Source organism: Equus asinus, chromosome 3 (assembly GCF_041296235.1).
Source record: "Equus asinus isolate D_3611 breed Donkey chromosome 3, EquAss-T2T_v2, whole genome shotgun sequence".
Lineage (NCBI taxonomy): Eukaryota > Metazoa > Chordata > Mammalia > Perissodactyla > Equidae > Equus > Equus asinus.
The window spans coordinates 69,387,775-69,408,649 of NC_091792.1; the positions used below are offsets into that span (position 1 = coordinate 69,387,775).

The 20,875-nt window shown below is 41.1% G+C and overlaps 1 protein-coding gene across 1 annotated transcript in view; it reads right to left on the bottom strand.

The window, feature by feature from the left end:
* PIWIL2 (piwi like RNA-mediated gene silencing 2) overlaps positions 1–20,345 on the bottom strand; it is a 70,522-nt gene extending 50,177 nt beyond the window's left edge. Inside the window, exons 1-9 of the mRNA XM_014867187.3 lie at positions 20,154–20,345; positions 18,623–18,710; positions 18,337–18,475; positions 17,382–17,576; positions 16,478–16,588; positions 13,051–13,168; positions 12,204–12,328; positions 11,289–11,369; positions 10,866–10,979 (exon numbers count right to left, since the gene is read on the bottom strand). Of these exons, the coding sequence (XP_014722673.2) occupies positions 10,866–10,979; positions 11,289–11,369; positions 12,204–12,328; positions 13,051–13,168; positions 16,478–16,588; positions 17,382–17,576; positions 18,337–18,475; positions 18,623–18,710; positions 20,154–20,345 (1,163 nt within the window). The remainder of the gene's footprint in view (positions 1–10,865; positions 10,980–11,288; positions 11,370–12,203; positions 12,329–13,050; positions 13,169–16,477; positions 16,589–17,381; positions 17,577–18,336; positions 18,476–18,622; positions 18,711–20,153) is intronic.
* Between the last annotated feature and the right edge of the window lie 530 nt (positions 20,346–20,875).

A 20,875-nucleotide genomic window follows, 5' to 3' on the forward strand; every position in this document is an offset into this window, starting at 1 on the left:
ATGTTCGCGCAATGACAAAATCACCTAACGATGCATTTCTCAAAACACATTCCACTCATTAAGTGATGCACAACTGTATCACGTATTTGAAAACTGCTTAGAGAATAGATCTTAAAAGTACTAATCAGAAGAAAAAAGAATTGTAACTATGTGTGGTAATGGATGTTAACTAAACTCATTGTAATGATCATTTCACAATATATACATATGTCAAGTTGTTATGTTGTACATCTCAAACTAATATGACGTTATATGTCAAAGGTATCTCAATTGAAAAAAAAAAAGAAATGAGCGCTGTCAACATCATGGCAGAATGAGCTGTTCCCTCTCTTCCCGCTAAGGTACAACCAAACAGACATTCATTAATCAACAGAGGATTCCCTATAAAGCACAAGAGGACATCTGAGAGATCCACGCAGCCATACATCTGAAGGTGGGGGTACTGGATCCCCAGGAAGCAGGGGAAGGAGGTGAATGGATTCACTCCCATCCCCCAGCAGCAGCAATCTAGGTCGCAGGTTCTCATGCAGCAGCTAGCGTGTGACTGTAAGAGGAGGTGGGGAGCAGACAGGCCAGCATGCAAATGCTTTCGCTTTCAGAGTTGTACCTCGTACCAGGGAAGTGCTCTACACTGAGTGGCATGGCTGAGCCACTGCGTGGCCACCCCCACCAAGTGCAGCAGCCCGGGTGAACTGCCTGTGAGTGCAGAGTGGGCCCGTATACGTGTGAAAGCAAGCATCCCTCCTCTTCCTCCTGCCTAGCCCACCAGCTCGGCTGGTCCCCATCCAAGGCAGTGGATTTGCATCAGAGCCACATGTGCATGTGTCTACATGACCCACCAAGTGGGTGTGGCCAGTGGGCAAATGCAGACAAGCCCTATCAGCACATCTGCCAGCAGAGGTAGTGAGTCCAGAAAACACAGCTCCTGCCCCTCCACATGGTGACAGATGGAATCTGCGACCCGAAACTGCCACTACGCGCCAGCAAAACTTCACTTCATCAAACACCATGAAGAACTACATTAACACTCCAGAGCAGAAGGAAAATGACAGCTCTCTAGAGACCAATCCTGAAGTCACAGAAGTTCACAATCTAAATGACAGAGAATTAAAAACAGTTGTCAGAAAAAAACTCAAGTTACAAGAAAACTCAGAAAGACAATTCAATGAACTCAGTTTTAAAACTAATGAGCAGAAGGAACTCTTCACAAAGGAGATTGAAACTCTCAAAAAAACCAAACAGAAATTCTAGAGATGAAGAACACCATGAATGGAATAAAAAACAATCTAGAAACCTTAAAAATCAGAGCTGATGTTACGGAGGACAGAATTAGTAATTTAGAGGACAGAAATATAGATATACTTCAGGTAAAGGAGGAGATAGAACAAAGACTTTTAAAAAAAGGAAGAAATTCTTTGAGAAATATGCCATTCAATTAGAAAATGCAACATAAGGATTACAGGTATTCCAGAGGGAGAAAGGAACAGAGAGCTTCTTCAGAGAAACAACAGCTGAGAACTTCCCAAACCTGGGGAAGGAACTGGGCTTACAGGTATATGAAGTCAACCAAACTCCTAATTACATCAATGCAAAAAAGACTTTCTCCAAAGCACATACTATTAAAACCGGCAAAAGTGAAAGACAAAGAAAAAATGTTAAGGGCAGCAAGGCAGAAGAGAATAATCTACAAAGGAACCTCTATCAGGCTTTCAGCAGATCTCTCAGCAGAAACCTTACAAGTTAGGAGAGACTGGAATGATATATTCAAAATACTCAAAGACAAAAAATTCCAGCCAAGAATACTCTATCCAGCAAAACTATCCTTCAAATATGATGGAGAAATAAAACCTTTCCCAGATAAACAAAAGATGAGGGAGTTCATAGCCACTAGACCTCCCTTACAAGAAATGATCAAGGGTGCCCTCATACCTGAAACAAAAAGGCTAAGGTTTACAGAGCCTTGAGCAAGGAGATAAAGAGACAGACAAAATCAGAAAATTGCAGCTCTCTTTCAGAACAGGTTAGCAAACAATTATAACATAAAAGATAAAGGGAAGGAAAGCATCAAAAATAACTATAACCACTTCATTTAAATCATCGACTCACAAACACTAAACAGAATAATCTGTGATAACACCAACTTGGGGAAGAGGAAAGGCATGGAATCAGCTTAGGCTAATGGAGATAAGAGGGTATCAGAAGATGGATTATCTCATCCACAAGATCTTTTATACAAACCTCATGGTAACCACTAAATGAAAAATCAGAGCAGAGACACAAATCATAAATAAAGAGAAAACCACCACATAAACCACCACAGAAAATCTGCCATTCTGAAATGGCAGTCAGAAACACAAGGGAAGAGAAACAAGGGAAATATAGAGCCACTGGAAAACAATTGATAAAATGGTCATAGTAAGCCCTCATACATAAATAATCACTCTAAATGTAAATGGATTGAGTTCTCCAATCAAAAGACACAGAGTGGAGGGATGGATTAAAAAACAAGACCCAACAATATGCTTCCATCAGGAAACACAGAGTGAAGGGATGGCAGACAATATTCCAAGCAAATGGGAAGCAAAAGAAAGCAAGTCTTGCCATACTTATGTCAGACAAAGTAGACTTCAAGATAAAAAAGGCAGTGAGAGACAAAGAGGGGTAGTATATAATGATAAAAGGGGCATTCCACCAAGAGGACATAACACTTATAAATATATATGCACCTAACACAGGAACACCAAAGTACATAAAGCAACTATTAACAGACCTAAAGGGAGAAATAACAGCAACACAATAATAGTAGAAGACCTTAATACCCCAATTACATCAATGGATATATCATCCAGACAGAAAGTCACCAAGGAGACACTGGAGCGAAACAAAAAACTAGACCAGATGGACTTAACAGACATATACAGAACACCCCATCCAAAAACAGTAAAATACACAGTCTTCTCAAGTGCACATGGAACATTCTCAAAGATAGACCATATGCTGGGAAACAAGGCAAGCCTCAATAAACTTAAGAAGATTGAAATCGCATCAAGCATCTTCTCCAACCACAGTGCTATGAAACTAGAAATCAACTACAAGAAAGAAGCTAGGAAAGTCACAAATGTGGGGAGACTAAACAACATGCTACTAAACAACTATTAGATCAGTGAAGAATCAAAGCAGAAATAAAAAATACCTGGACACAATGAACACACACCACACCAACTCCTAGGGGTGCAGCAAAAGTGGTCCTAAGAAGGAAATTCGCAGCAATACAGGCCCCCTCAACAAACAAGAGAAATCTCAAATAAGTAATTTCAAACCACACCTCACAAAACTAGAAAAACAAGAACAAACAAAGCCCCAAGCCAGCAGAAGGAGGGAAATAACAAAAACTGGAGCAGAAATAAATGAAATAGAGACTAAAAAAAAGTAGAAAGAATCAATAAAACTAAGAACTTGTTCTTTGAGAAGATAAAACTGACAAACCCTTAGCCAGATTCACTAAGAAAAAAAGAGAGAAGCCTCAAATAAATAAAATTAGAAATGAAAGAGGAGAAATTACAACATATACTACAGAAATACAAGGGATTATAAGAGAATACTATGAAAAACTATATGCCAATAAATTGGGCAACCTAGAAGAAATGGATAAATTCTTAAGACTCATAAAACCTCCCAAAACTGAACCAAGAAGAAATAGAGAATCTGAACAGACTAATCACAAGTAAAGAGATTGAAACAGTAATCAAAATAAAATAAAACAAAAGTCCAGGACCAGATGGCTTCTCTAGAGAATTCCACCAAACATTCAAAGAAGATTTAATACCAATCCTTCTCAAACCATTTCAAAAAATTCAGGAAGATGGAACACTTCCTAACACGTTCTATGAGGCCAACGTCACCCTGACCCTAAAACCAGACAAGGACAACACAAAGAAGGAAAATTACAGATCAATATTGCTGATGAACACAGATGCAAAAATTCTCAACAAAATAGTGGCAAACCAAATACAGTAATACATTAAAAGGATCATACACCACGATCAAGCAGGATTTACACAAGGGACATGGGGATGGTTCAACCTCCACAAGTCAATTAATGTGATACACTACATTAACAAGATGAGGAACAAAAAATCCCATGATGGGGGCTGGCTTGGTGGTGCAGCGGATAAGTTCACACGTTCTGCTTCGGCGGCCTGGGGTTCACCAGTTTGGATCCTAGGTGCAAACATGGCACCACTTGGCAAACCATGCTATGGTAGGCGTCCCACAAATAAGGTGGAGGAAGATGGACACCGATGTTGGCTCAGGGCCAGTCTTCCTCAGCAAAAAGAGGAGTATTGGTGGCAGATGTTAGCTCAAGGCTAATCTTCCTCAAAAAAAAAGAAAAAAAACAAAGATGGATGGTGCTATTGCTACTTATTGAAAGAGAAAAATAGTATGGTACTGGCACAAAAACAGACACACAGATCGATGGAGCAGAAATTGAAAGCCCAGAAATAAAACTACACATCTATAGACAGCCGATCTTTGACAAAGGAGCCAAGAACATCCAACGGAGAAAGGAAAGTCTCTTCAACAAATGGTGCTGGGAAAACTGGACAGCCACATGCAAAAGAATGAAAGTAGACCATTATCTTATACCACACACAAAAATTAACTGAAAATGGATTAAAGACTTGAATGTAGGATCTGAAACCATAAAACTCCTAGAAGAAAATACAGGCAGTACACTCTTTGACGTTGGTCTTAGTGACATCTTTTCGAATACCATGTCTGCTGAGAGATGGGAAACAAAAGAGAAAATAAACAAAGGGGACTACATCAGACTAAAGAGCTTCTGCAAGGCCAAGGAAACCAGAAACAAAACAAAAAGACAACCCACCAACTGGGAGAAAGTATTTTCAAATTGTATATTGGACAGGGGGTTAATTTCCAAAATATATAAAGAACTCATACAACTCAACAACAAAAAATCAAAACACCAGATCAAAAAATGGGCAGAGGGTAAGAATAGACATTTTTCCAAAGAAGATATACAGATGGTCAAGAGGCACATGAAAAGATGTTCAACATCACTAATTATTAGGGAAATGCAAATCAAAACTACAATGAGATAACATCTTACACCTGTCAGAATGGCTATAATTACCAAAACAAAAAATAACAAACACTGGAAAGGATGTGGAGAAAAGGGAACCCTCATGCACTGCTGGTGGGAATGCAAACTGTTGCAACCACTATGGAAAACAGTATAGTGATCTCTCAAAAAATTGAAAGTAGAAATATCATATGATCCAGCTAGCTCACTACTGGGTATTTACCCAAAGACCTTGAAATCAACAATGCAAAGGGACTTATGCAGCCATATGTTCACTGCAACATTATTCACAATAGCCAAGAGATGGAAGCAACCCGGGTGCCCATCAACTGACGAATGGATATAGAAGATGTGGTGTATATGCACAATGGAATAGTACTCAGCCATGAAAAAAGACAAAATCGTTCTAATTGCAACATGGATGGACCCTGAGGGTATTATGTTAAGTGAAATAAGCCAGTCAGAGAAAGACAAACACCATATGGTTTCACTCATATCTGGAAGATGAACAAAGACATGAATAAAGAGAACAGATTAGTGGTTACCAGAGGGGAAGGAGGTTGGGGGGGTGGGAGAAAGGGGTAAAGGGGCATGTATATATGGTGATGGATAAAATTATACTATTGGTGGTGAGCACGATGCAGTCTATACAGAAAGTGATAAATAATAATGTACACTTCACATTACACAATGTTATAAACTATTATGACCTCAATAAAACAATAAGGAAAAAAAAGAAGTGACAGCCCACCACTTTTGCCATATTCTATTCACTAGAAACAAGTCAATAAACCCAGTCCACACTCAAGGGGAGAGGGTTACATAAGGGCCAAGCAGCATAAATATAGGGAAACCACATCTAGACACATTATAGTAAAACTGTTGAAAACGGAAGCCAAAAACAAAAAAGGCATTATACCTTAAAAAAAGGAAAAAAGTAACACTGGTAGTTGATTTGTTAATAGAAACATTGTAAACCAGAATATAACAGGACATTTTCAAAGTGCTTAAAGAAAATAACTATCAAACCTAGAATTCTAAGTTAAAGGCAACATAAAACTTAGCTCTATTTCTAAATAAACAAAAACTGAGAGAATATGTCACCAGCAGATTCCACACTAAAGGAAACAGGGGGGTGTTCAAGCAAAGGGAAAATAATCAGTTAGAATCCTAAGAAATGTGGAAAAAATGAAGAGTGAATAAAATGTCACAAGACTGGAGTAAAGACAAGCTCGCAAATCTTCCAAGGGTTCGTGGGGGAGAAACACAGCCTCTGGAATCAGAAATCAGAATGGCTTCAGATTTTTTCAATCGCAAATTGGAAAGCAAAAAGACAACAGAGCAAAATTGCAACGGCACTTTTGAGAAGCTCAACAAAAATACTCTGAAATTAATCTGGAAAAATAAATGTGAAAATAGTCATAGGAAAGACAACGGAAGGCAGTGGAAATAAGAGCAAGGAGGAAGGATTGCCTTACCAATATTAAAATACATTACTAAATCATAATAAATTTTAAAAAGTCTAGTACATACACAGCATTTAACGGACAGATCAACTCAGAAATAACAATATGGACAAAAAAGAAGGGATGAAGCAATTTCGAAAGCAAGTTTTGGGCTTGCCCAAAAGGTACAAATGAGGTAAAAAAGATATAGTGGTGGTGTAGGAGATGCTGTTTACTCACACACAGGAAGAAAACGCGGGAAAATGCAGAAATAAGGTGTATTCAAATAGAGCATTACTATGAGAAGACCAGAGAGTTAAATTTAAATAAGGAAATAGTCTGATTGTGAAATACATGAATGTGAATAAAGATTATATAAAAAAAAAAAAGACAATGGAGCAATGCTTTTAAAATTCTGAGTGAAAATTATCTCCAACCTAGAATTTTACGCCCAACCAAACTAACAGAAAATAAAGCCATTTCAAACACGTAAGATCCAAGAACATTTCCTCCAATGTACCCTTCCTCAGGAAAATACTGGAAGACATGCTCTACACGAGAACAAGAGAATAAACAAAGAAGGAAGAAGTCATGGGATGTGAGCTACAAAAGATTTGCAGAAAGAGGGAAAAGGAGTCCCCACTGCAATGAAGGGGAACCCCCAAGACAATGGTTGTCCAGCCAGCCCGGAGAGCAACCCACCCACATGGAAGTCAATTAGGTTTTAACAGAGATTTCTAGGATGATACTGAAGTCTGTGGGGATGGGTTATTAAATTAATTATTGAGAACTTAATAGCAACATGTGAATCTTAACCTTATTTGGCAAACCACAGTCGGCTCACTACTCTTTGAGAAGGATGCAAACCATTTCTGATGAGGATAAAAGCTTGCTGCGTTTCTCAAGAACAAGCCCTTCTTATCTCCAGGAAAATAACTGCTCTTTTGTGGTTTCCAGTGGTTCATCAGAACATAAAGGGCACGGGGGGAAGAAGGGCAGAAGAACCCCAAGTCTGTAAGTGTTGTAAGGATACGAGGGAGGAGTAAGACGAGCAGAGCTCCACCCTGACAGCACTCTCTGTGGCTGCCTGCTTGGGCACTGCAGCTGGACTAAGGACAGCATCACCAACACCCCAGGGTTCATGTGTGTGATATGATGGGGTGATGCATGACACAGGACTTCTTACTATCTCGGAGATAAGGAGATCAAAGTTAGATCTAATTTGATTTAGATAATCCAAGAAACATGATTTTCAGGGGGAGGGAGGATGAAATTGACAAAATACCTAATGTTTGAATGTATAGTAAGACTACACAGATGGGTGTGAATTTGAAGTTGAATTAGTGGTAAGTATATATAAAATTATGTACTTAACGAACAACTGTGCAGAAAACAAAAATACTCATAGTATATACTAGATAGCTTACCCATACGTAGCTTCTGCATAGTCGTAATAAAATAACTGAAACTTTTATAAAAGTAAAACTTTACTGAGAATAAATTTCAATAAATGGAAAGACACACCATATTTTTGACTAGGAAGACTCACTGAATATTCTCACCAGTCAATGCGAATTCACTTTTTTTCTTATTTCCACTAAATTATTCAAAGGATCACACGAAAGAACAGGCAGGTGGAAATTCACTATGAAAACTCTGAAAACAGAATTCCTTGACAAATACTAAAACCTAATAAAATTACAAGAATTAAAATAGTATCACGTTGTTTTTGGTTTGGTTTTTTTTTTTTCCTGCTTTTTCTCCCCAAAGCCCCCTGGTACACAGTTGTATATTTTTGTCGTTGTGGGTCCTTCTAGTTGTGGCATGTGGGACGTCGCCTCAGCGTGGCTTGATGAGTGGTGCCATGTCTGTGCCCAGGATCCGAACCAGCGAAACCCCAGGCCACTGAAGTGGAGGACACGAACTTAACCACTCGTCCACGGGGCCAGCCCCTCACATTGGTTTCACCCAGTGGATCAAAATGAAATATTGAGAAATAAATCCAAGTATTTTAGCATATGGTAAAGGTAGTGATTCACATCTAAAGAAAAATGTTTTCCAATAAATTGTGTAATAGTACCAAGACAACCATGATGATCCCCAAACCACAGCAAGATAAATTCTATAAGCTTCAGAACATTGGAAAAAATAAAACATAAAATAAGCAGACCTTTCTAAGCAGAAATGCAAAGGCAGAAACCATAAATAAAGAAAGAGTGCATTTGAAGACTTTTTTTTTTTTTGAGGAAGATTAGCACTGAGCTAACATCTGCCGCCAATCCTCCTCTTTTTGCTGAGGAAGACTGGCCCTGAGCTAATATCCATGCCCATCTTCCTCTACGTTATATGTGGGACGCCTGCCACAGCATGGCTTAATATGCAGTGCCATGTCCACACCTGAGATTCAAACCCAGGAACAGCGGGCCACCGAAGCAGAACGTGCGAACTTAACTGCTGTGCCACCGGGCCAGCCCTGAAGACATCTATTTTTACTTAATAAATATTCCTGAACACTTACTACATGCTGGTAATAAACTAGGGCTGGGGGTACTGTGTAAGAGAAAGAGATATGGCCCCCACCATCAGGCAGAGAGAGTCTAGGAGAGAGAGAATAAGTAATCAAAAATTTATCCAAAAAAGTTTGAGCCATCTTCAACCCCTCTCTTCCCCTCACACCCCACATGCGATCAGAAAATTGACTGAGTGCTACTTTCAAAACACATCCAGAAGCCGACTGACTACTTCTCATCACCTCCTCTGCTGCCATCCTCACTTCTCCACTGGATCACCACACTGGATCACTACACTGGATCACCACACTGGATCACCACACTAGCCTCCTGGTTAGTCTCCCCACTTCCATCCCCATCTACCAAGTCTATTCTCCATGCAGTAATGGGAGGGATCCTTGTACAGCTCAAGTCACATCCTGTCACTCCTCCGCTCCAAGTCCTGCATTTCACTCAGAGCAAAAGCTAAATTCCTTACAACAGCCTTACAAAACCTGATATCCTTAGCCCCTCCCTCTACTCCATTCTTTCACCACTCTTACCTCACTCTGCTCTAGCCACCCTGGCTTCCTGCCGCTCCTTGAATGAGCCAGGCGTATTTCCCGCTTAAGGCCTTTCCCCCAGCTGTCCCTCTGCCAAGAATTCCCTTTGCCCAGATCTCCACCTAGCTGATGTCCTCACCTCTTGCAAGTGGTGGCTCAAATGAGCTCCACGACGTAACACTCCAGCTCTCCACCCAGCTCCACCCCAGCTCTCCACCCAGCTCTACTCCCCATCCCTCCCACCCACGTTCCACTGCTTCTTTCTTCCACGGCTCTTATCACTCCTAGTAAACTATACAATTTACTGATTGTGTTTATTATCCATTGTTTATCTCACTTGATGACACTGTAAACTCCATGAGGAGAGAAATCTTTCTTTGTTTTGCTAACTGACATGTCCCAAGACTCTGGTACACAAGTGGAGCTCAATAAATATATGTTGAAGGAATGAATGAATTTATCAGACAAGCAAAGACTGATAAGCCCACTAACACCCAGCACTTGTACATAGCTGGTGAGAAAATAAACTGAATAAATCTACTAGAGGAGATGGTAATTTGTCAGTATATATTTAAATATGTTATTACATGAAATATGTAAAGTCTTTAAAATGTTCAGCCCTTTCATTAAATAATCCCACTTTTAAGTACCTAGCCTAAAAAAGGAATCAGAGATGCACACAAGTTTATCTATAAGGTGGGATTTCATGGAGCCATTACGAATGATACACGTTTACATTTACTATAGTAACACATTTAAACAAAAACTAAAGAGCGTGTGTGTATTAAACCAAGTCTTCTTAACTAGAGATCTGAATACAACTCCTCCTCAGAGTACAGCAGGTCGCTATCTTGCCAGGACTGACGGAACAGAGCACATCCATTCAGTATTCTTAGTCTGTTCTAAAATTTAAAGCCCAAACAGAACAATGGCTAATCTGTATTTATTACCAGTTATTACTGAACTTTTCAGAAAATTATTAGCTTGTTAAAGGTAGATCCCAAAAATAAAATCTTTTAATAAAAGGGGCGGGCCCCGTTGCCGAGTGGTTAAGTTCGCGTGCTCTGCTTCGGCGGCCCAGGGTTTCACCAGTTCGGACCCTGGGTGTGGACATGGCACCGCTCATCAGGCCATGCTGAGGCAGCGTCCCACATGCCACAGTGGGAAGGGCCCACAAGTGAAAATATACAACTATGTACCGGGGGCCTTTGGGGAGAAAAAGGAAAAATAAAATCTTTAAAGGTAGATCCCACCATTCACTCACATGACATCCAGCACAGAATCGTTCCGAATGACCTTATGGGAGACATCGGCTAGCAAAAAAAGGCCTCCATCTGTCCTCCGGATGCTAGCTGCATAGCCTGGCCAGATCTGCAATCTGAAGAGATAGATGGGCTTTACCTTAAAGTTCTAAAAGAACCCCAGATACTTCCACACCCCCACTTGAAACAATACTTTGGGCAGATACTGCCCCTCCCTAATAAGAATGAGAAAGTGTCAGGAAACAAATTAAATTAAATCATCATTGTGAATTTACTAAAAAACTAAACTATGGAAGTGATTTAACTGATAAATTGTATTCACTATCATAAAATACTGCTGAGATTTTTGTCCTAAAGAGGGTGATGGCAATGAGAAATTGCTTTCCAGAACATTCAAAAGTGGGAAACAGGAAAACACCGCCGACCTGTGTTGCTGTAGCACCATAGCACTTGCAGGGTCATAGAAGTTTCTTCCCACAAGCTTCATGTCTAAAAGTTTCATTGCCCTGAAATAAAGAGCAAGAAAGGGCTTTCTAGCAGAAGAATCAGAACATCGAGCCCCACTACTCCTAGTGACATTTCCCTGCGGAAACATGGGCCATCTTCGCACAATACAGTTTTTATGCTGAGAACACGCTTGCCAGAAGAAAAATAAACACTACCAAAGCATTTATCTTGGCGTATAAGCAACTCACTGCAGCTTTTTCAACTTACTAGGTAACCAAAATCGAGTTGATTTCCCAGGTTCAATTTATATTCCTTTTCACCATTAACTAAAAAGAACACAAGAGAGTCAATTTCTAAGTTTGTGAATGTCAGTCTGGCATAGGAAGTTATGTTTGTTGCTGGCAGTTCACTTTACTAGGTAGGAATTAGGTTGTGTGTTTGGGAATAACAGTTCTATGAAAATTACGGAGTCTTAAAAAAAAGTCAAAAAAAATTACGAGCTATTTGTATCCAAAAATTCAAGGGACTGGGAAAACATTCTTCCAGCAAAATTTTTTGCACTCTACCTCTTCAAGTAGCCCCATCACTGACACCATTAAATATGCACTATAAACATCTGCTTTTCAAGTTCCCGAATGAATCCAAAGGCACCCATCCCCCGTCCAGCTGCCTCAACCCACTTTCACAGACCCGAATCTGAGCAACCATTGGAAGTAATTTTTGAGTAAGTTAGACTCAATCGCATTTATTTATTAAATGTTTCCAAACTCATCTACATACACACTGCAGTATAACACCACATTGTTATAAACATAAGATGCACTGTGTTTTGAAGAGCATTGCTACAAAAACAAGATAGGTTAAAGAAAGTAAGACGTCGGCCATTTTCTTACCGACGGAAAACAACATTGTAGAAGGGAATGCACAAGTCAGAACAGGGCTCCAGGATCTTCGTCAACTGGATCTTAATGCTGATCTCTGCACCATCAGTTTTCCTTTGACTTTTTAACTCAAGAAGCTTCAAATAAATATATACAAGTAAAAAGAAATGACAAAACTACCAAGCCCTCATCTAAACCAATGGCGTTCTAGAGAACACTAAAATATCTCCAACATATTTTGTACTGTCCCCTCACTTTCTACCCCACTGACAAAATACAGCATGACAACTAGGTTTTAAGAAAGGATTTGGTGGGGCCCACCCGGTGGCACAGTGGTTAAGTGCACACGTTCCGCTTTGGTGGCCCTGGGTTCGCAGGTTTGGATCCCAGGTGCAGACACGGCACCGCTTGGGATGCCATGCTGTGGTAGGCGTCCCACTTATAAAGTAGAGGAAGATGGGCCAGGTGTTAGCTCAGGGCCAGCCTTCCTCAGCAAAAAGAGGAGGACTGGCAGCAGATGTTAGCTCAGGGCTAATCTTCCTCAAAAAAAAAAAGAAAGGATTTGGTAAGAGAAACCCAAGGGAGAACTAGCAATAGATGCGAATTTGAATCTGAAATATTAAACCATTCTGTGTCACTGAGGTCAAAGGCTGCCAATCACTCCTCTTATGTGAGAAGGGACTTCCTGAAGAACTCAAATGTAAGTTTCTCAGTTTGTCATTTCTTTGTTAGGGAGAAGTCTGCCTTCCCTCTAAGAGGAAAGTACAACTCAAATGTTCAGGGAGTCCATGATTTCCCACCACTCAAAGCACCAGACACCCTCAGGTTTCACCCCAAGTCCATTTCCTATTCGTCTCACTTGTTGAAGCTTTACAGGCAGATAGAGAATGGCTCCATCGAAAGCAGTGACGTTGCCAGTGACAGCTTGGTGGTCCTTCAACATGCCAAACCTCATGCTTTTGCACTCCACATTCGGGCTAGAAAATAATAGAGAGGATCTCACTTCAATTTGACTCCAACAGCAGCTTCTCTGCTACAGCTGGGCAACAGGATTGTGTGAGGAGCAGTCACCTGTAACTACTGCTCCATCTAGTGGTCATATTAAATACGCAGCTATACAGGACTGAAAAAAGAACTTGGACCCAACTGGGGATACTTGCCCACAGAAAATAGAAACCCATTAATTCCACCACCCAAAGACAACTGCCTTAACCACGCCAGTGTACATTCTTCCAGAATTCAGACCAGAGGGTTACTCATCTTCTGTAAAGGGTCAGACAGTAAACATGTTAGGCTTTACAGGTCATATAGTCCCTGTTCCAACAACCCGACTCTGCCAACATCACACAAAAGCACCAGAGACAGTATGTAAACCCACAAGCACGACTGTATTCCAGCACCGCTTCATCACAAAAACGGACGGTGGGCCAGACGTGACCCGCAGGCCAGCCACAGCACGCCCATCCCTGCTCTCGAGTCTGCAGAGATACACACTGTTTTTAAAAATATACACAATGGAATACTACTCAGCCATAAAAAAGACAAAATTGGCCCATTCACAGCAACGTGGATGGACCTCGAGGGTATTATGTTAAGCGAAATAAGCCAGTCAGAGAAAGACGAACTCTATATGACTCCACTCATAGGTGGAAGGTAGTATATTGATAAGGAGATCTGATCAGTGGTTACCAGGGAAAAGGGGGGGTGGGGGGAGGGCACAAAGGGGGAAGTGGTGTACCCACAACATAACTAACAAAAATGTACAACTGAAATCTCACAAGGTTGTAATATATCATAACATAAATAAAAAAAAAAATAGGATTTTACTCTAACCCTGTTTCCACTCACGGAAATTTCAACTTTTTATTAATTCACTGTCATAAATGCTACAGCTTGAAAAACTCCAGTAGCAACTTTGTACAATGATTGTCTCATTCCATCACAGTGACACAGAACCTCATTCTATAGCTGCAAAGTTTAAACAAATCCAAGACTAAAAAGGGTCAAACGTGTTCAAGCACATGAAGAAACATTAAAAAAAAATCAAGTGATATCTAATACAGTTGTCCCAAAACCACACTCACATGTTAACATCACATTTCAAAACGCTTCTTCAAAAAGTTCCCACATACATACGGGGCACTGTGTCCTAAACACAGTATCTGCATTAGTCTTTCTAGGCTCCCGACAGGATGACCAGTCCACCGGAATCCATCCTCTCGGTACCTTCTCATGGCCTGGCATCGTCTTCGCATGGTGGCTTGCACAGCCCAGCTTTGCAACCTCAAAACCTACAGCCTCTGCGGCTCCTCCAGGCCCGGCCCACGCAGAGCCCTGTGGGCACTCACTCTCCCCTCCGTCTCGCTGACGCTTGTCCATCCATTTCCAGAGAAAAGGTTCTTCTCTCTTGTTAACGCCCACCTCCTTCCCTGACGTTCCCGAAGAGGCCCATTCCCACTATCCTTCCCGCTCAGGGGTTCCAATTCACCCTCTTTTCCGGCCTCTTCTCTTCACTTGTCCTCCATTCTCAGCTCTGCTTTCTCAGTGGGCACAGAGCTTTAGGGTAAGCCCACCACTTTCTTTTATCACGCCCTTTCTCATTTCTCCTGCTCTGTTTAAGTGGCCAATTCACTGGCTATTTCTCACATCCTAAGCTCTCCTTTGTTCTTTTAGTCTAGTTGTTTCTCCATAACTTTTTTTTTCTTTTTAAAAATTTTTATTTATTTATTTTTTTGAGGAAGATTGGCCCTGAGCTAACATCTGCCTCCAATCCTCCTCTTTTTTTGCTAAGGAAGACTGCTCTCTTCTTTTCTGTTTTTCTTTTCCTTTTCTCTTTTTGATAGTAGCCATCCTAATAGGTGTAAGGTAGTATTTCACTGTTATTTTGATTTGCATTTCCCTAATGATCAGTGATGTTGAGTGTCTTTTTCTCCATAACTCTTAACAAAGCTACTAGAAGATCACCAAGGGTGCTCTGGAAAGCAAATGGGGTAACGTTTTTCCCTGTGGCCAAAGTCAATCCCCTCCTCCTCATTCAAACTGGGCCCTTCCTTTGTCTTTTTTTTTTTTTGAGGAAGATTAGCCCTGAGCTAACATCTGCTGCCAATCCTCCTCTTTTTGCTGAGGAAGCCTGGCCCTGAGCTAACATCTGTGCCCATCTTCCTCTACTTTATACGTGGGATGCCTACCACAGCATGGCTTGCCAAGCAGTGCCATGTCCGCACCTGGGATCCGAAACAGTGAACACCTGGCCGCCAAAGCGGAACGTGTGCACTTTACTGCTGAGCTACCGGACTGGCTCCTCCTTTGTCTTCATGACCTTTCTCTAGGGTATTTTTCCCATAACTGTTCCTTCCTTCTTTCACTCCACTTCTTCCTCATGTACCAATTAGTAGCTGTCCTTTAGAAATTCAGTCTTCCATGTTTTTTTTTTTTTTGAGGAAGATTGGACCCAGCTAACATCTGTTGCCAATCTTCTTTTTTTCCTCCCCAAAGCCCCAGTACATAGCTGTATATCCTAGTTGTACGTCCTTCGAGTTCTGTGTGGGATGTTGCCACAGCATGGCTTGATGAGTGGATCCAAACCAGTGAACCCTGGGCCACCAAAGCGGAGTGTGGCAAACCTAACCACTTGGCCACAGGACTGGCCCCTCAGTCTTCCATCTTACTATTTTGTCCATAGATATTCCAAAATACTCATTCATTTTCACAATTCCAGCTAATAACCTCCAGCTAATGACTCTCCTGAGATTTTTTAAAAGAATACAAACTACTATGAATTCTTAATTTTTTAAAGGTATGATAAATCCAAAAGTTGATATAAAATTAAGGTCCTTTATGCTAAAATTTAACCCTAGACTGTCACTGGAGAGCCATCAAATGTCAGTATGAGAGTCACGCAGGGAGGATCCAGGTTTTGTGGGGTGTGGATCTTATATCATTGGGGGAGAGGGGGCTCTCTTTAAGAAGAAGAATATAAAATTACAGATGGAAAGTAAGTTAAAAGGTCACGGAAGGGGTCTGTGCAAGTAAAAGACCCTGACCTTAAGCTTCACAAACTTCAGAATAAATCTATTCTAACTTCATACACAAAACTGTACCTATGGAGTTAAAAATCTGAACTGCTAATACAGCTAAATACAAAACAAATGTTAACTTTAAACTTACTGTAAGGATCTGAGTATACGCATGACCGTGGGAGGAGGTGCATCAGGAATTATATAGAAAAATATTCAGTATGTCCACAGGAACTGTTTCATTACTGCTCTCTAAACAGTGAACAATACCTGAAAGTCACGTGATACTGATAAACTGCCTCGTTATGACACTGTATCTTGATAAGGTTTAATCCCAAAGACTGAGGTGTTCCTTTGGATCCTTGCTTCACAAAAAGCTCTCTGGAAAGTAAAAAACAAAAGCATCTACATGTACCAAAAACAAAAAAACAAACAACCCACACCACAAAAAAAGATTCGAGGAAGTGGTATTTCACACTTTGCTTACAAGTGCACAAACCAAGGCACACAAAAGCAAGCTTGGAGGACCAGAAGATAAACTCTTACCAATTTTTTTTTTTAAAGACTGGCACCTGAGAGCTAACATCTGTTGTCAATCTTCCTTTTTTTTCCTTCTTCTTCTTCTTCCCAAAGGACACCCCCCCATCCCTCCCCCGCCCCAGTACACAGCTGTATATTCTAGCTGTAGCATGTGGGCCAAACCCCGGGCCACCAAAGGCCAAACCACTCGGCCACAGAGTGGCCCCAGCAATTTCTAATTAGAGAAGCAAGGTCACCCCATTTGTCCTTGTAATATCACTGGGAAAGACCAGGCCAGCTAACTGAGAACACAGCATAGTTCTAGAGAGAAAGACAAACTGCTGCAACGTTTCTCCTAAATGATTTCCGTGTCTTCAACATGACAAAGAATTGTCTACGTCTGAATTGGGAAGGAAATGAAAAGTCCGGAGTCCACTCCCTGGTACACACTATACGTCATTAACCCCATTTCACTTCACCAAGAACCGTCCCACCTCTTTGTCATTTTCGCCACGGGCAAAAAAACAAAAAACAAACAAGCCGCAGTCGTACCACCCACGGAGACTTTAGACAGAAGAGAAACAGCATTCACAATACTCCGAGAAGGCCTCCTGCCACATCCTCACCAAGCAGAGAAGGCAGCATCCTGACTTACTTTTCCTTGTGTTCCGCAGTCCCTAGGGCAGGGCGATCCAGAGAGCACAGCGAGGGCGGAGGCAGGGGTGGCGGGGCGGGATCTGGAGGAGTGGGGCTGAGCCCCCCGGGGGTCTTAGACACTCCTCTGCCTATACCACCAGCTGCTCTTCCCAACGGGAACAAAGACACATCCGCATTCCCTCTTCCAAGCATTCTGAAATGTTGACAAGGGGGGCAAATGAGGACTCTCTCAGTCATGCTTATGTCTATGCCCCAGCTAAATGATTCCCTCAAGTCTACATTCTCTTCCTGCAGGACTCAACAAAACGGACCCAGGCCTCAGATTCTCTCCAAATCCAAGACGCCAACACGACTCATTCACCAACTGCTATTAATACTGACTCTCAGGGCCAACTTCCATAGCAGAATTGGGGTGGAAGTTTAACTCACCGGGTTAGAAAATCATCACAATCAGCTTGACTTCTTTTTTTTTTTTGAGGAAGATTAGCCCTGAGCTAACATCTGCCGCCAATCCTCCTCTTTTTTTGCTGAGGAAGACTGGCCCTGAGCTAACATCCATGCCCATCTTCCTCTACTTTATATGTGGGACGCCTGCCACAGCATGGCTTGACAAGCAGTATGTAGGTCCGTACCCAGGATCCAAACTGGTGAACCCCAGGCCTCCAAAGTGAAACACGTGAACTTAACCACTGCACCACCAGGCCGGCACCTCAGCTTGACTTCTTCAGAGGGCAAAGGAAGTTGTGAACTGCTCAGTGGACAATTAGTTTTTATCCTTTTCTAATGACTGGATTACTAGCTCCTGACTACTCTTGGAAAATATCCATTCTTTAATATAAAACCATGAACTGTTTGTTTGTGACATAATACAACCCTTTTGAGAGTTTTTCTTTGGACTCACCAAGATGTTTCATGTGACTCTGACAGTAATTCGAGGAGGCAACTTTACCCACCTATTCCAACCAATGGAGGCCTCTGCCATCTTGCTATCCCCAGCTGCCAACACCGAAGGATCCGGAAAAGTGGGATGGGGTTCGTCTCTGTCCTCGTGCACCATACGGGTAGACAAGCCTCGACCTAAAATGCCTCTACCTAAATGGAAGGGCCAAACCCCAGCTATAACTGTGAGTTAAACATGTTGTAAAGTACAATTATTTTTCTGAAGATAAACAGCAGGAATTTAAGAACAAAGCAATCATGCATACCACCACATTTTTTTCAAGTTAGTTTTCCACATACCTAAAGGAGGCATTCCCCGTTTCAGAGGGGTCTGGGACACCGTTTCAAGGCCCAGTCCTCGGAACATGGAGACCAAACCCACAGATTCCTATCGAAAGTCAAAGAGCAAAATCATTCTAAGATATAGTTGATAAACCCAGAAACACTGATGGTTTTCTTAAAAGTCTTGGTAAATAATAAAAATCGCCTTTTTCAAACTCTATTACTGTTATAATAAAGGATAAAAATATCTCATAAAAAGTTGTTTAAATACTTATAGTTTTTAAAAAACACTTAACTATGTCACATTAGGTTTCTAAGTATAGTTATAGTCCATGATTTGATGTACACTTACGACAGAATGCAAGAGAACAGAATTAACTTTCCTATTTTTGTAGTTTATTTCCTGTACACCCAAAGTAAGAGGGAACAAGCGTTCTGGTTAATAAATTTTCAAAAAAGCTGGATCATTTAAGACTATTAGAGGTTTGGGGTTTGTTTTTTTTTTTTTAACAATCTCCAAAAAAACTTGCTACTGTTTTCCTGTAGCAGTCTTGAAAGTTTACTGCTGTTCCACCAGTTACAGCTGCCACAGACAGACTGCAGCAATTCATCTGAGTAAAAGTACAGTATTACTGTCATCGATTTTTCTTTTCACACATTACAGTTGACACTGTCAACTCTACTTAAAATTGTCATAAATGCATTTCTAGGTTCTTCCTATATTTGCTAACTCTTTATTCTTTGTGATTTATTAATTATAGACAAACACAATTCTTAAAACTATGTATAATTAGGAGATTAACAATGCACATACATGCAAGTGTACACACAGCAGAAGCAATAGCTGAAGATCATCATTTTCTTTTTTTTTTTTTAAAGGAAGACTAGCCCTGAGCTAAGTGCTGCCAATCCTGATCTTTTTTTTTCTGAGGATGACTGGCCCTGAGCTAACCTCCATGCCCATCTTCCTCTACTTTACATGTGGGACACCCACCATAGCATGGCTTGCCAAGTGGTGCCAGGTCGGCACCCAGGATCCAAACTGGTGAACCCCGGGCCACCAACGCGGAACGTGTGCACTTAACCACTGCACCACCAGGCTGGCCCATCATTTTCTTTAATGATTTGGGCAGAGCCTTCTGAAAGGAACCATTCTTAACAATTATTACCTGAGGGGCAGGAGTGGCTGCTAATACCACAGAGCCAAACCCAGAGAGAAAATCTAAACACTCAGAAAAAAAAAGCTGTATCTTTAAACCTACCATTTACATATAAATGTATTTATATTTATGTTTATAGAAGCTGGAGAAATAAGGCATTAACCCAAGTCCATCTAGCATTCGTTATGAGGCACTTTTTCTAGACTCACAGCTCTTAAGACTTGAAATATACGCCCAGAAGATGTAACTACTTATTAAAGGAAACAAACAAATGAAAACCAACTCTTGTTTTCGTACAGGGCTTCACAGTTTGCTAAGCACTCTGGAATCCATTATTTCCTCTGATGATAAGCTGTCATCTGCTATCACACTTCCAGATATGGTCTTACCCTTTGTGCTGGCCCACCCTGTGGGCTTGGTTCCTCTGGCTTTCCAAATACATGGCCTCTACCTGTAGGTCTTGCCCTGCCCAGAGCCGAGTCCAAAGGTTTAGGAGCTTGTGGCCAAGCGCCTGGCATCTGAACACGCTGAGATGGGTGCAGAGGAGAAGGGCCCCTGAAGGGTGGTCGGACAGGATCCATTGAAAGGCTGCGGAGGACAGAGGTGTTGATCCTGTTCTCGTTAATTACCTGCCAGCATTTTATTTTATAAAGATTAAAGATTCCCAATTGCTTTCCTTTTCCTTTAAGACAGACTCACGAAGCACTAAAAAAAATAGTTACTTTGGGTCAGACTAGTGATACAACCAAGCTCCTATATCATACTCACTTCAAAAGCTTCTAATTACCCCAGAATATCCTAAACACTGTCCATGAGCAATCCCTTACATGCCAAGACCTCCTTGAAGTACTTACATTTCCTACCCAAACAGCCTCTCTGAGAACTCAGTCCTGTAAGACAATCACCTGTTGTAGAAGGAGGCACTTTTTATCTATGGGCATGATTTTGGTTTATAAGTAAGTTTATATTTAATATAGCCATGTCATAAAATTATTGTCAATAAAGATTTACGGATTTTGCTTTGGTTTTGGCCTCTCTATCCCCTACCAGAGTCCTAACCTTTTCCAGTCCATTACTGCATTTCACTATTCCACCTCCTTCGCTGCTTCTC